Raw genomic sequence first — 15,230 nt, 5'->3', positions numbered from 1 at the left:
AGTAAATTTTCCAATGAATTGAACAAAGCTTACTCCCAGCTAAATGTGCACAAGATTGCAGTCTTAAGGCCATTTCACACAGTTTTCAAAGTGTATAGCACCTTTCCACTGTTTGTGCTTAGACCAAAAAAGTATATATATTGCTGCTGCTGTTCAACTATAACAGCATACAGCTTGTGCGTAGTAAAAGCGTAGGATGGGATTGTAGTGGCAGAAAACAAGGATGAAAATTTAGCAAATGCATTGTGATTAAAAAGTAAATTGCAACTACAGCCAAGGACAATTGGCCACAGAAAGCCACAGTCTGTGGTTTGCGTGTCTGCCAAGGACCAGGTCTAATTCCTAAGCACTTCTGATTCAGGAAGCGTATGTTGTGGTGGTCAAAATACTTTCTTTTTCCTTCCTTGAAAACAGCAAAGTAACCAAGGTTTAAATTCATCTGAAACAACACAATAGAGTAGCTAAAAGGTAAGTGGAAGTATTGTGGTGAAGAAATATAGGCAAAAGCAACGAGGAATCGTAATTTCCTCCCACCCTCTCGAACTGGAATCTTGTGGGATTCCCAAGTAGCAGAGAGAGGAGGAGAGGTAGAGGCTGTTACGTGCGGGAATTCTGGTCAATCATACCACTAAGGGCAGAGGCACAGCCGTCATCCTCTTTTCTGACAGCGCTCCCATGTCTTTAGCGCCTTGCACGCGACTTGCTCCTAGTATGAAGGTGCTGCAGCGAGAACTGCGGCCACTACATTTGTGCTTATCGAGCGCGCGCGCGCGCGAGAGAGAGAGAGAGAGAGAGAGAGAGAGAGCCGCTTGCGGGCGCGCATGCTCAGAAAGCAACCACTTCATACCTACAGCACTCGCTGCGCCTGCGCATTATATACAATGACTAAGGAGTGAAGCGAGCAGGAAATGAAGCTGCGACTCTTTCACTGCCTATGGAGATACTCGCCAACTGCGCGTGCGCGAGAGGCTTGTGGCCCCGGAAGTATTTCTCCGTTACTCACAGTTCGGTTGGTGGTGGCCCCTACACTGTGTGTCTACAGACGGTTTCTTTTTCTGCCCCCGCTTTCACGCTCTCGTTTCACGTGTTACCATGTCCCGAGGCTCCAGTGCCGGCTTTGACCGGCATATCACTATTTTCTCGCCTGAGGGGCGCCTCTACCAAGTAGGTGAGTGCTAAGAACCGCCTCGAACAATTACTCCTGTTTTTGTGTGGTGTGGGGGAGCAGCGCTGCCAATTCTCCGATTTCAGAGGCATCGTTTAAGATACAGCCCGCGTTCTTCTGCCCAGCAAATGTGAACCACTGTGGGGAGAAACAGAATGATGATGATAATGATAACGGTGCTTATGTGCCGCTCTTCTAGACAGATTAGTACCCCATTGAGAGCGGTGAACAAAGTCAATGCTGTTATCCGCACAACTCAGTGGGGGCTGGGAAGAATGGCTTACCCAAGGCCACCTGCTGAGCTCATGGTAGTCGAGGGATTCAAACCAGCAGAGTGCTGAGTCACAGCCCCGTACCTTGGTTGTAAAAAACGGGCAACGTAGGGGCATAGTGAGATTAATTGTCGGAACTCAAAAGCGAAACTGAAACAAGTCCGTCTCTGTTGGGTGGTATGCTGATGCTAGTAGATGTAGAGGAGGAGAATGTTCTTATCAAGCCCACTGATTCCATTATCAATTGCACCGTCTGCCATTCTTCCCTTTTATGCTACTGTTAAAGCTGCGGGATATTTTACCTGCTTTTTATCGGGTTGCCTTGTTTGATGTGGATTTATAATCGGGGCACGGGCTGAGAGTAGTGTAAGCAATTGAAAATAAATTACAACAGGCTACATATTGGTACTGTTTCAAACAAACAAGCAGCAGAACCTTGGAAACTTTTAAAAGAATAAGTGTGATTTATTCTTGAATACAACCAATTTAGATCATACAGTCTAAATAACATTTAGTCATCTGAGACAATCAAACATGGATGGTGCAGTGTTTAACATAGCACTTCTGTGGTTGTGGGTGAAGGGGAAGATAGTTTTTCAAAGGAGTACTACTCTGTGCCTTTTCCTTCTGCATGGTTGATCTTTTACTTAAGTGTAATGGCAATATTTCCAGTGATGTTAGAATCTTGCCTAAAGTTATCGACTTCCCAAGGTAAGGCACCCTCCCTATGTTCCTCCAGGCAACTTCGCTCATCTGAACAGGGTCTCCTGCAGGCGCCACCCTGCACATGGGCGAAATCTACATGGGCTTTCTCTGTGGTGGCCCCTACCCTGTGGAACAGCCTGCTTGAGGAGGTCAGGAGAGCCCCCTCTCTCCTAGCTTTCCGCAAATGATGCAAAACTGAATTATTCAAAAAGGCCTTTGTATTGTATGTTGCCTTATGTACTATCTGTTACTTTAAATAGTGCACCTATGTCAGCCCTAGAATTGCATATGTTCTGTTTCATCATTTCTTCAACTCTGTATTGGATTCTTGCTAATGTTATGTCTTTGTAAACTTGTGTTTATTTACCCTATGGCATTGTTTATAAAATTGTCCTTGATACTGACTGTACTCATCTCTCTCTGTGTAATCCGCCTTGAGTTTCAGTGAAAGAGGCGGACAATTAATAACATGCATACATATGGACATGCATACATACATAAATGAGATTATTTATTAACTTCACTTATAGTCTATCTTTCTCATTGAGCCTCAAGGCAGGTTACAGAATTGGAAAACAATGCAGTGACAACCAGTATAATACATACAACAAGCAACGCACTACAACTGGATTACAGAATTAGAGAATGCTGAAATAAAAAAGACTAGAATAATATTTTTTACTGAATATTTCCCCCTTTTGCTAGAATTCTCTTTGAGATCATTCTATGAAGTAGGAGTCACTGCAGTGAACACTCAGACCTCAGTGGCTATTGATGTTGCTCATTTGCAGGATAACATCTTCAGAATAACTTTGCTCAGATGAACTAAACTGTCTCAGAAGAGCATATTGAGAGGTGGTTGTTTAAGTGACCTGGAACCTGCAGGTAGCTTATGGCATTCATTAGACAGGCCCTTTGTGTTTTTTTAGCTAGGCATTCTGAGAATGCAAATATGTTCCTCATTTTTTTATAAAACCTCACTTAGCTAAAGCTCAGATCATCAGTAGGTGGTTGATCAAGTTTCTAAAATATCTGGTATTACTATCAGGTATCTTGTTCTGTGTAAAGTGCCTACAAGAATAAAAAGGGTCGGTTATGACCCTTCTTATTCTTGCTCCATTTATTTCAGTAGTGTTGTTAGCACTTTTCCATATATAACTTGTTCTGTAGTTTATAGTCTACCATAATCAGTAATTAGGAGCACAGAAAGTGCCTACAGAGTTGGAAACTTTGAGCCTTACAGTGAGGACAAATTCTTTATTTTCTGCAAGGGTTATATCTTAGGTTGCAGGTGTCCCTATTTATTATCCATATAACTTTTGGAGTAAGGTGGGAAATATCTAACATATTTAGTTGTCCACGTGCTAAAAAATTTAATACAAGCCTGAAGAATTTTGGGATATTTGGTGAAGCACCAAGTAATTGTTTAGTGTACTCTTAGAAAAATATTCTGATTAATGTGCCTGCTGATAGATTTGGAAGAAGATTTTCATGTCTTTTCAAGGTAAAAAAAGATTATTTAACAAGACTTATGAAAAATACTATTTTATTGGTCATTTATTTCAGCCCTGGCATCACATCAGTTTTCATTTATAATGTATAAATATGGGCAGGCTTTAAGTGCTTACATATGTAACATTTTTGAAGACAAAGTAAAGTCATAAATAAGATGTACAAGGGGAGAGAAGTTTAATATCAATTTGATCTTAAATAATTTATATATTTAGGCCTTTTTGGTGGGAAGAGGAAGAACGTGTATCTTTATTGGATTCTCAAAAGGCAATGAATTACTGCTGAATTTACAAATAAATCCTGTTAAAAAGTGGGGAAAATGAGAATGATTGTAGTGTGAATGTCACAAATACTTTAATGGAGAAATACAAAAAATCAGTGCATGAGAACATTGGCTTTTTTACAACACTGCTTTCAAGTTGTGCAACTTTGTATATTGTTCTTTAAATATTACTACATATACCAGTAATCAGCTGTTAGTAACAGTTTGCCTCTAGATGTTACTGTTACCGTAGCATTATTGCCTGACCAGTAACTGTGTTCCATGTACCATTTAGAGTATGCATTTAAGGCCATAAACCAGGGTGGACTTACTTCAGTAGCTGTTCGTGGAAAGGACTGTGCAGTTGTTGTTACACAGAAGAAAGTACCTGTAAGTAGCAATATCGTGGCAAAATCTGTAATATAAACTTCTCCTTGGCAGCATCCATGATTGTTAATTATAACTCCAGTGCTCTGAGCTTTTGTATTAGAAATAAATGGAGTTCTTTTAGAGCTCATAAAAAGTAAGTTCTGGAGAAACATATTCGGAAGGTCATTCCTTTGCAGCATGCCAAAGCTGCTTCAAGCATTGAGTTAGATCTAGCAATCCGTGAGTGTGGGGATTGTGAAGATTTCACCGATTTAGATCTAGCTTTCCGTGAGTGTGGGGATTGTGAAGATTTCCCCTCCCTACCAGTAGTCGTTTCTAACCCCAGGACTCATGTGGATTAAGAGCAGTGTAGTTATGCAGGAGCTATGCTGAGGGGAGGAAGGGGGCAAAACTCCCCAAACTTAAATTAGAATTGTTCTCTCCCTCCTTTCTTGTCCTTCAGATGGGTTGGATCCATTGATATGTGAACAAACTCGCTGCAGATACACTTGTGCTACATATACTGCAATGCTTTTTGATCCCCTTTCTCAAGTAATTACTTGTGCAGTGTCTTGCACAAGAAGTAATGCAAGTTGGGAGACAATAAACTCCCAGCATAGACATGTTGGTACTTTTCTGGTTGTGCAAAGGTCCTTGCAAAAGTTGTCTTCTGGGTCCAACCCAATATATTTCTAGTATTGGTTATTTTTGGTTACTGAAATAACTGGCATTTACATAACTAAGGGTGAAAACCTGTTAATGGCTGCCCTTGAAGACAACTTGGTATTCGTTCAAAAACCTGCACTATTTAAAATTATTTCTCTGTTTCATCCCTTAGGACAAGCTACTGGATTCCAGCACAGTAACTCACTTATTCAGAATAACTGAAAATATTGGATGTGTAATGACAGGCATGACAGGTACCAAAGTCACCTACATTGATAGCAAAAATGATGGGTAGAGAGATTCAAATGCTTTCATATTCTGTAAAAAAGTACTATATATTTTAAAATGCTATTGACATGAAGATGTTCCATACTCACTGGGCATATTTCCATCTCTGATGCTAAATAGGCCTGATTCAAGCTAGTTCTTGGAGTCGAGGTCAACTGGTAACCCTAAACAGACTGTACTGAGTTTCTTTGGGATGGGGCGGGGGGCGGGGGAGAGATACAAATGTATTAAATATATAGATTCATGAACTGTACTGGATAGGAGAATATTCTTTCTGCAATCCTGCCCCCACATACTTCTTTTCTATTCAAGGTGAAATTCTTTTAAATCATGTTTGTTGGAAGAAGCATAGAAATGACTTCAATTCCTTTTCTTGATATTAGCGGACAGCAGGTCCCAGGTGCAGAGAGCCCGCTATGAGGCTGCAAACTGGAAATACAAGTACAACTATGATATTCCAGTGGATATGTTATGTAAAAGGATTGCAGACATTTCTCAAGTCTACACGCAGAATGCTGAAATGAGGCCTCTTGGTTGCTGTAAGTACCATTAAAAGTAACAATTTGGAACTTTGGGAAGATAGGGTTGCTGTGCATGCTTACTACGAAAGTCTGATTTAAATCACAAGGGCTGCAGTTATGTGATGGGCACCAGCACAGTTTATTGCTGTTCTCATGCGCCTGCCTCCCTCTTCCCATTGTACACTAAGTATGAATGAAGGCTTCTGGGTTTGAGATGGCTTGAATCAAGCTTCAAGGTTTTTTGGTAGGGAAGGCATGGTGCCTGCATTCACTTATCAGAGTAAATTGAAGCTTGATTCAAGGTTTCTCTGTTTTGCTTCATGTGTGATTCAAAGAGGGATGGGCAGAGTAAGTGTTTAACTGTGCTGCCTTAGACTTGCAGCTGAAAAGCATACTTATTCTTGGGTTTTGAATGAAGAGGAAAAGTCTCATTATATTTAGAACGGCCTCTGTGTTGTGTTGGGAGGTAGATTTACAATATGAGATTGGAAAGAAGGACTCCAAGAATCTGAGTTCTGCTATCAAGGTTGCTGGATGTGCTATAGAGGAAAAAATGCATTTCTTAGAAGGAAATCCCATTGATTAAAAAGAATCTGCTTCATATAATTAATAAAAGTTGTTTATTTAAAAAAAAAAGAATCTGCTTCAGATCTATATATCATTGAAATACTAGACACTGATTTCAGGTGTTCATGGTGGGCTTCTTACTTTGTTTTCATCTGTCTTTTGAATCTGGCTTTTTAAGAAATGCAAAAAGGGACTATATAAACTATTTTAAAATAGATAATTGTTTCACTTTTAGGATTTTCATTGTGGAATTAAGGTCTAGAAAAATCAACAAACCTTATGTTTCCTAAGAAGCTGATGAGTCCTGTTCTGTGATGTACACGCGCGCGCGCGCGCGCGTGTGTGAGAGAGAGAGAGAGAGAGTTCAGCAATGCAATATCAAATGGCCTGTGTTGTGTTGTGTTGACCAGTGTATGGTGTATAAATGGATATTCCCTAAACAGTTGACTTTTTTGTTTACAATTTTTTCTGCATAAAAACCCACTCCTGTGCTCCTTTATCAAAGGCATGATTTTGATTGGCATTGACGAAGAGAACAATCCTCAGGTGTATAAGTGTGATCCAGCAGGATACTACTGCGGGTTTAAGGCTACAGCTGCAGGAGTCAAACAGACAGAATCCACTAGCTTTCTGGAGAAGAAAGTGAAGAAAAAACTGGACTGGACATTTGAACAGACAGTGGAGGTAAGTCAGTAGAAGCATATCAAAGTTGAGCTGCAACCTTGCGTACTCTTGAACTTGCTGGGACAACCATAGAACTGGCCTGTTAAAGATCTTAATCTGCTTTAGAAGATGGGCAGGATTACTGTGAGAAAGATTACATTGGATTAGCCCTAGAAAAGTAGCCCCTTCTTCCTCTTTCACTCACTTGCCAAACTGGTGTATTTGCAACTTTAGCATAAGGTCCGTTCAGTACTAGTAACTAGACATGGGCATGAACGGAAAAAACCCCCCTGAATGCCGTGTTCGTTGTTTGTGGGGGCCAGAACTCATCCCCAAACCCCCACACACACTTAGCCCCCCCTCCCCTCAAACCCACTTACCTGGCCCTTTAAAGATCCCTTTCCTGCCATGTGCAAAGGGCTGGGTCCTTTAAACACCCCACAAACTGACCTTACCAATGTCCAGTACCCACCAAATTTGCAGGAGACATAGTCCTCACTGAAGACCCCCCCAAGTTTTAGAGAGATTGCACCCCGGGAAAGGCATGATCCACGGGTCTCCCCATTGGCTGTCATTTTCTCTTCACAGTGGCAAAAACGGGACTCTCTGCTGGAAGTGCTTTGAAGGGTTAAAGCCAGAAGGAGTTCAGACAGAGTTCAGTCCCTCCCTGACTCCAGTTGCCAAGGGGATTGATTGCAGCAGGCGCCAGACTGTCTGGCTTGCCGAATGGCTAAGGACCACCTGTTCATTTAGGATGGGGCCTCAGGAACAGCTTGTTCGGGAACAGAGATTAGGTTGTTCGTGGGTTTTTTCTGTTCTTAATGCTCATGCCCATGTCTACTAGTAACATGCCAAGTTGCCTGGCATATGATAATTTAGGGCTACTCTTAATAGTCCTTTTTATGAAAACTGTGAGGATGGGAACAGTCTACCTTTCCTTCTTTCTCTTCAGTATCTTCATTGTCAAACTGTGGGGTTTCCCTTTTGTTAATGTTATGTGTACTTGGCTCATGTGACTTAGTCTGTTTACAGGGTTTGTTGATCAAAGGCTTTTAGCTATTGTGAGGCAGTCATGTAGGTTTGTTCTGTGAACGCTTTCTCCTACACTGACTTCTGATTGCTATCCTATGATTTTGCAACATCACTGCAATTTTTACCTTAAGCAGACTTCATCAGAAAGAACTGAGTGCAGAAGCAGATGACTAGCACATGTTGGTTCATGTGAAAAGTATATGGGCCACTACTGATTTAGCAAATGAAGATGCCCACCGCAGCAAGCTTGCTAAGGAAATCATAAAGAAACCATCTTTTTTGCATGTAAATGCATGTTCTCCAGTGTACACTGACTGTGACTGGCTCACTGAACAAGCAGCATGTTGGATCTAGTCATCCATTTGCACAAGGATCTTCACACAAGGATTGTAGAATCTCCTCACATTTTCCTTTCTCCAAGAACGTTGATTTCTGGGCTCACGGGACCTGCCTGGAATGAAAGCCACCCAGTACCGTGGGCTTGGCTTTCCATCAAAGGCAGGTACATTGATCAGTGAGGCAGAAAAGGAGGTTTTTTCCCCCCTCCTCCTCACTGCAGCACACTGACCCCATGTAGCTGTTACTACGTGCAGGTGCTGCAGCCCCAATAATCAGTTTTCCTGAGGTCAGAAGGGTAAAGCAGAAAAGGCCCGTGTCCATCAGCACATTCTGCTGGCAGATTGCTGGATCCAGTCCAGTATTACTGAGTCACTGTTATGCTAGCGTTGACCTGGACATTAGCAATCTAATTGCTGTAGAATATGCTCTTTGTGCTTTTTTCAGGGGACATGCACAGGCCTTTTTTGGCAGGATGGATAACATGAATTTTAGTGAACTGGGGGTATGTGGCAGTGAGGTTCTTCAGGAAGACAGGTAGGCTTATGAACAAGAGAGCGAAGTTCCCTGCTGAATCGTAAATTTCAATATATGGCTTAGGTTAAAAACAAGAGACTTGTCCCAAGATCCTTCAAAGGATTGTTGAGCAAGAAAGCAATTTGTGATATGGAGCAAAGAAATTATATACCCATGATGAGTAACAATGCCCTAAATTCAGAGAGATATGCCAAAGGGCTTGCACAGGCTCAGTGGAACTTTATACTACAGGACAGAACTTGGAAGAGCAACCATGCCACATCACAAGTAGCTTTTGACATTTTGACCTGCATAATATGGGTGGCTGCTGGATATTCAGTTATAGAAGTAGGAGAGTTTTGAGATAAATTCTTACCTGGGCTAGCATCCCATCCCCCACACTTATTGGCTCCTGAAAGTCTGCTGAGGCAGAGTTGGGGGGCAGCAACAGTGATTGGAGCTGCTTGGGAACTGCTGGGATCCAAGCCTTGACTGGGAGGCAAGGACAATGGACCAAGGACACAGCTTCAGACGGAGCCATCGCAGGGCTGACCTCAGAGCCAGGCAGGCCTGCTGTGTGGAGAGGTGGAGCTCGAGGCACAAGCTGCACCAGCAGGAAGCCCATCAGAAAACATCAGTGGCAGCATTCCCAGTCTCCTTAGGCCCACACAGACCAAAGGCTCAGATCATTAAGGGCTGGAACAAGGGTGGGGCAGCAGGGGAACCTATTGGTGCTCATTCCTGTCACTCTCCAGAGCCCAGTAGCAGGGCAAGAGGGATTGCAGGGAACCTGGAGCTATCCCTTCCCTCAGTGGCCATGCAATAGGCTAGCCCTGGGAGAAAGAGCCATACCTCTCCCAGGCAACTTAGGTAGATATGCGAGGCTTGGGAAGAGAGGGCCCTGGGTGAGACAGAGTCCCTCCTCTCTGTAGACTGAAGCTTAACTGTGGCCCAGCCCAAAAGGATGCTGGAAGGTGCACTGGTCCCAGGCTCCAACCCAAAGAAGGAAAGCCTGACAATTAGTCATTCTTATTGGTAAGATATATCCTGTGCCATCTCAGTAACTTTGACTTCAAACATCTTTGACTTTCAACATCGAAAGATAATCGAAAGTTTACAAGAATAGAAGCAAGCTTCTCATTTTCTCCCCTGCTAGTTTGTCCTTTGGTTTTTATATATGTAATTTTAAAAATGCATCAGTTTCTTTCACTTGGTAGGGAAGATGGAAGAAACAGGTAAGCAAACACAAGGTGCCAGAGGCTGTATTTAAAGAGTTTCTGTATTCTGCGACGTCTAAAATTACTTTTCCAACTGAGTTCTAATAGTTGGTTCTTTAATAAGTCAGTCATACATGGTAAAGCTGCTGTGTTTCTAGCATTGGGTTGGATCCCACTGATCATTTCTGCAATTACAAGGTAGGGTGGTGGTGCAATTTTTGCTGATTCTTTCTGTACCAGATTTCCGCTTCCCACCTCATGCTGTTTCAGGAGGGAGGGAGGGACAACCCTGTCCCCTCTGAGCACCATCTTTGGGAACATTCTGAGCTACATTGGAAGGGTGGAGGTGGAGAAGTCATGCTTGGTGATGGAAATTCTTCTATCAGTGGAGATTTTCACCACTGTACATAGCACTACAGTTGTTGCATGTGTGTGTTGAACAGCGCGTGAGTGAGGCACAGCATCAAAGGAACGAAAAGTGCCATCCTATGCAGAGTTCTAGGCCCATTGAGATTAGTGGGCTTAAGAGTGCAACTCTGCTTAGGATAGCACTGCAAGAGCCAGTGCTTTTCACCTTGTAAGTCAGTTTCCTTGAAACATGAGAGCAACTCTAGCCCACTTCTCACTTTCTGTTATCACCCCTCTGTCATGACAATGATCTGGCAGTGTGAAAGCAGGACTTTCCAGAAATGTTAGTGGGGAATTACTCTTAAAATACAAGAGCAAAGTAATCTGCAAAAAAGTGAAATAAAACTTTTGGGCCAAGTCACTGTTTGGGTTTTCACCCCCAAGCCTTTACAGGTGGGAATGTCATCATTATTAAATAAAAGATGTGATTTCTGTATAAAGGTGTAAAATAAAGGGTTGTTTAAAAAAAATTAATTGTAAGGTGACTTCATGTTGATCATATTTCTCTCCATTACCACCTGAAGCGATTGCAAAATGTTCTTGGCTTCACTTCTATGATACTTGAGAAGACTTGGCAAAAGAGGCAATTAAAATTAATCTGCAGTTATCCCCTGTATCCCTGTGGCTGTTCTGCAAATTCTCACCAAAATAATTAAGCCTTAAGCCTTACCCTCTTTCACATACGTGTTGGTGCTCTTGGGCAGTGCTTGTGGGATAGTTAGCATTATTCTTGTTAATACTTGTCAGTAGCTTCTCACATTCTGTATTGCCAAAGCTGAGTTTTGACATGAAGTGCCTTGTGGGAATGTTTCTCCATCTTTTTTAAGAACAACCTCTAATTTATTATTGGAATTTGTTTCTGCTGATGTTAGACATATACATTTGGCTTTACTTTTTAACAAATTCTGTATCAAGTAGTTATGTGTTTTGATAATTTTATAGGCAAGTGCCCATAAACAAAATTCAAGACTTCCAGTGGAATCTTGCTGCTTCTGCAGAACTGCAGCCAACTCTTGTTGTACTGTGTTATAACTTGCATATGTTTGAATAACTCTATTTGGGTGTTTTTATCGTAGAAGTGATCATAATCATACGAATAGATAAAACTCATCAAAATCCTAGTGGTTAGAATTAATCTGTTACAATTTGTTTCAGGAAATAATTATTCTATATTTGTGTTCCTATAGTTATAACAGAAGGGAATGTTCTTACAGGAGGTGATTCTTTTCCTCTATGGATAAAGCCCTGGACGATCCTTGGCTCAAATTGCTGCTTGGCCATAGACTTGGGGGGGGGGGGGCAGACAACCATTTCATAGATGATGACTTAATACTTGAAAGAATCAATAGCAGAGTAGTAGTAAACGTGAAGAAGAAATGTTGCTGTTTCTGTTGCACCTTGATTTGGATTGAAATGTGAACTTAAATTGATGATGAACCAAAAATCATATTAAAAGTTGCAGGGACTGAATTAATGTAAAATTAAAAGAAAAATAAAATTGTGAAGTATCTTTTCATTGAATGTGGCTTCATGTGTCCTTACATTTTCCCTGTATGCTTTTATTTCTAGACAGCGATAACTTGCCTCTCTACCGTATTGTCCATTGACTTCAAACCTTCTGAAATAGAAGTAGGAGTCGTCACAGTTGAAAATCCAAAATTCAGGTAAAGAGTGCCTGGACTGCTCATTTTTATTACCTGTTTCCTAGAAATAGTTCAGATACAGTTTCAGCTGGTTGAATCCAACCAACTTTTCTGCTGCTGAAAAGGGAAGTGCAGGGGAATTCCTTTGACCACCAAAAAAGGCTGCTGGTGATTTATGAGATTATGCATGTACAGGATTATGAGACCTGCATGTACAAAAGCTATGTTGGACAGGAGCTGTAGAATGGAGGGGGATTGGGTGGGATTCAATTAAAAAGTTGGCTGGATCCAGCTCAGTGGTGTTTTCCCACTCTCTGGTGCTATTGTGTGCATTGCATGTAATGACAAGGGGAGAGGGAGATACTGGAGTAGGTCTAAATATCCAGATAAAAGTAGGCAGGGCAAGTTTTGAAAATGGATACATATTGCTGGATCTTTTGGCAAGATGGTAGGAATGGACTGTTGCTTTAGTGAATTTATAAACATAGAGCTGCCTTGTTCTAAGTCACATTGTAGTTACATCTTGTGTGCAGAAAAGTCTTCCCCAATGTCTGCTACCTGAGATCCTTTAACTGGGTTTGCTAAGGATTGCATCTGTGACCTTGAGCAATGCAGTCTTCAGTAAGCCACAGATCTCCTCTGTAACCCATCTAGGAAGGAGAAAGCACATACTTGGGTGTCTAAGGTCCAAGATTCAGTCCCTGGCATTCCAGTAAAACACTTAAAGGTAGTAAGCTCTGAGACCCTGAAGAGCCACTGCAGTTATAAGCAATACTAAGCTGGGTGGGGGATAAATGTATAAGGCAGCTTCAGGTGTATAGACTTTAATCACATGTTGAAAGTATGGTTTAGTTAGGGTGGTACTTAATTGTCTACTACATACAGAAGCAAGAAGCTGATAATTGCTTAGAAATGGGGGTCTCTTTGGCTGTCCTTGATAGCTGGCCAGATTTTGTGTTTGCTGCTGGTGCTGCCCTTTCTCCAAGGTGGGGGTGGGACGTGTCTTATCTTTTCCGGTATGATTCTTGGTGACAAATAGGCTGTCCATCTTTTTTCAAGGTTTAGTGGATTTCCTAATTGTACAAATACTTGAGATGAAAAATAAATTTTCATTTGTGTTTTCCCTCTTTTAGGATCCTTACAGAAGCAGAGATTGATACACACCTTGTTGCTCTAGCAGAGAGAGATTAGCACTATTTAGAATTCCTGATTCCATGATTTCAGGCTAGAATGTTTGGTGAAAACGAACTTGGTTGATGGCTGCAAATGAAATTCTCATTATCTGATGTATGTTACTCTGTGCAAATAAAACGGAGGTTTTGGAAAACTTTGTCCTTTCTCATTGCCCAGCAGTGAATTAATTACATTTCAGTGATGGTGTGAAAGAATTTGAGTGTTTGATAGCAGTAAACATTCCTGAAGATGCCACAGAAAATCAGCTTTGCACATTTTTTAATTTGAAAATTATATCAGTTGTACAGTGAGATTTTTGAATCTGGTGTATTGCCAGCATCACTGCAGGATGCTTAGATTTATTTCTGTTGTTGCAAATTAGGCTGCAAGTTTTATTTTCAATTTTAACTACACTGCTTGTGTAACATCTCCTGAATCACATCTGCTTAATTTGTAGTTTTCTTCTCACGATAGCATACATGGTTCTCTCCATTTTATCCCAACAAAGCCCTGTGAGGTGGGTTAAGTTTCAGCCCAATTAGTCTATAAGAACTTTCTCCATTACTATCAACACTGAAATGAACTGAATTACAGGCTTAACTCTGTCCTCCTCACAATGATGATCTTTACAGCCTGAGTTCTGTGTAACTTGAAAAATCACTGCATTGTAAACTGCTCCTAACAAAGGCATGCTGGGTTCAACATGATCCCAAAGGGTTCCCATTTTACTGTAAAAGCCCAGCTAATACAAATCTGCTACTTGTGGAGCTGGTTTTTCTGAGTCTTTAGAAGCTGATGATGGTGGCTGACAGGAACAAGATTCTTCTAGGTTTAACAGTATATTCTAGCAAGGCATTTGGTTGAGAATACTGAATTTCAAAGATGAATCAACTTCTTTGTGTGTCTACATTTTAAATAATAAAGAGTTCAGTAGCACCTTTAAGACTAACCAACTTTACTGTAGCATAAGCTTTCGAGAACCACAGTTCTCTGTCATGCATCTGACGAAGATAACTGTGGTTCTTAAAAGCTTATGCTACAGTAAAGTTGGTTAGGCTTAAAGGTGCTACTGGACTCTACTATTTTGCTTCTGCAGACTAACGCAGCTAACTCCTCTGGATCTACATTTTAAATGTATGAACAAACAAGTAGGTAGCTAGTATCTTGAGTTTTACTTATTAGTTACATTTTACTGTGCACTTCCTCCAAGGAATTCAGGCTAGTATTGTGTCCTAAGAAAGCATGTACATGGTCTTGCCCTTGTATTCCTTTGGCAATACTCAAAACATGAAATATGTTAGTGCTATCTTTTCTCTTTTTGGCTGCTGCCCAGAGCAATTAAATAGTGTTGCTGCAGAGCCAGTTTCTCTAGTGTCAGTTTCGAGCATGTAGGAATGAAAGCTTCACTTGTGCCGATAGGCCAGTGTTGCTCAAAGTAGTTTCATTGCTTGCAGTGATGAAAAAATCTAAGCCATGGAGAAGTCCTGTTGGCAACCCTGGGAAAATAATTTTTCATACAGCACTGGTGTACATGAAACTAACCAAACTTTTGCATTGTTTGGCCTACCTAGCTGCAATCTGCAGTTAATATTCTGAATACTGAACATTTGGTAAATTTAAAATTATAGCCTGGAGGGAATTTCTGTATTCAGTTGTTAGGCACTGTCCTATATCTGTTGGAGATCTAACTTGCTAAGAGTTCTAACTGGCCAAGAAAGGACCTACATAACTGTTTGAACATAGTTATACAATGAATAAAAAGTTCTTTAATGAAAACTTTGTTTTCAATTGGATAAGAGGAACTTTTTTATGCAACATTATTTGGTATTTGTTTCAGGCTCCCATATTCTCCTGCAATTCATTTTGTACAGATCAAAACATAAGCAATATTGAACACTCTTACTGTTGCCGAATT

The 15,230-nt window shown here is 41.1% G+C and overlaps 1 protein-coding gene across 1 annotated transcript; it reads left to right on the top strand.

Annotated features, from left to right (window-relative positions):
* Nucleotides 1–970: 970 nt before the first annotated feature.
* On the top strand, nt 971–13,469 carry PSMA6 (proteasome 20S subunit alpha 6). Its single transcript, XM_054971967.1, has 7 exons — nt 971–1,168; nt 4,212–4,306; nt 5,124–5,205; nt 5,623–5,778; nt 6,833–7,011; nt 12,069–12,163; nt 13,276–13,469. Exons 1-7 carry the CDS (start codon nt 1,093–1,095, stop codon nt 13,331–13,333), a joined length of 741 nt encoding a protein of 246 aa, XP_054827942.1. The 5' UTR covers nt 971–1,092; the 3' UTR covers nt 13,334–13,469.
* Nucleotides 13,470–15,230: the final 1,761 nt, after the last annotated feature.

Source organism: Eublepharis macularius, chromosome 2, assembly GCF_028583425.1.
Source record: "Eublepharis macularius isolate TG4126 chromosome 2, MPM_Emac_v1.0, whole genome shotgun sequence".
NCBI classification, from domain to species: Eukaryota; Metazoa; Chordata; class Lepidosauria; order Squamata; family Eublepharidae; genus Eublepharis; species Eublepharis macularius.
Note: the sequence above shows the minus strand (reverse complement) of the source record. Positions and strands in the feature narration are given on the sequence as shown.

Coding starts and splice junctions, on each gene's coding strand:
- PSMA6 (XM_054971967.1), top strand. CDS start 1,093: ATGTCCCGAGGCTCCAGTGCCGGCTTTGACCGGCATATCACTATTTTC. Junction 1,169..4,211: donor GGGGCGCCTCTACCAAGTAG/GTGAGTGCTAAG, acceptor TGTACCATTTAG/AGTATGCATTTAAGGCCATA. Junction 4,307..5,123: donor TTACACAGAAGAAAGTACCT/GTAAGTAGCAAT, acceptor TTCATCCCTTAG/GACAAGCTACTGGATTCCAG.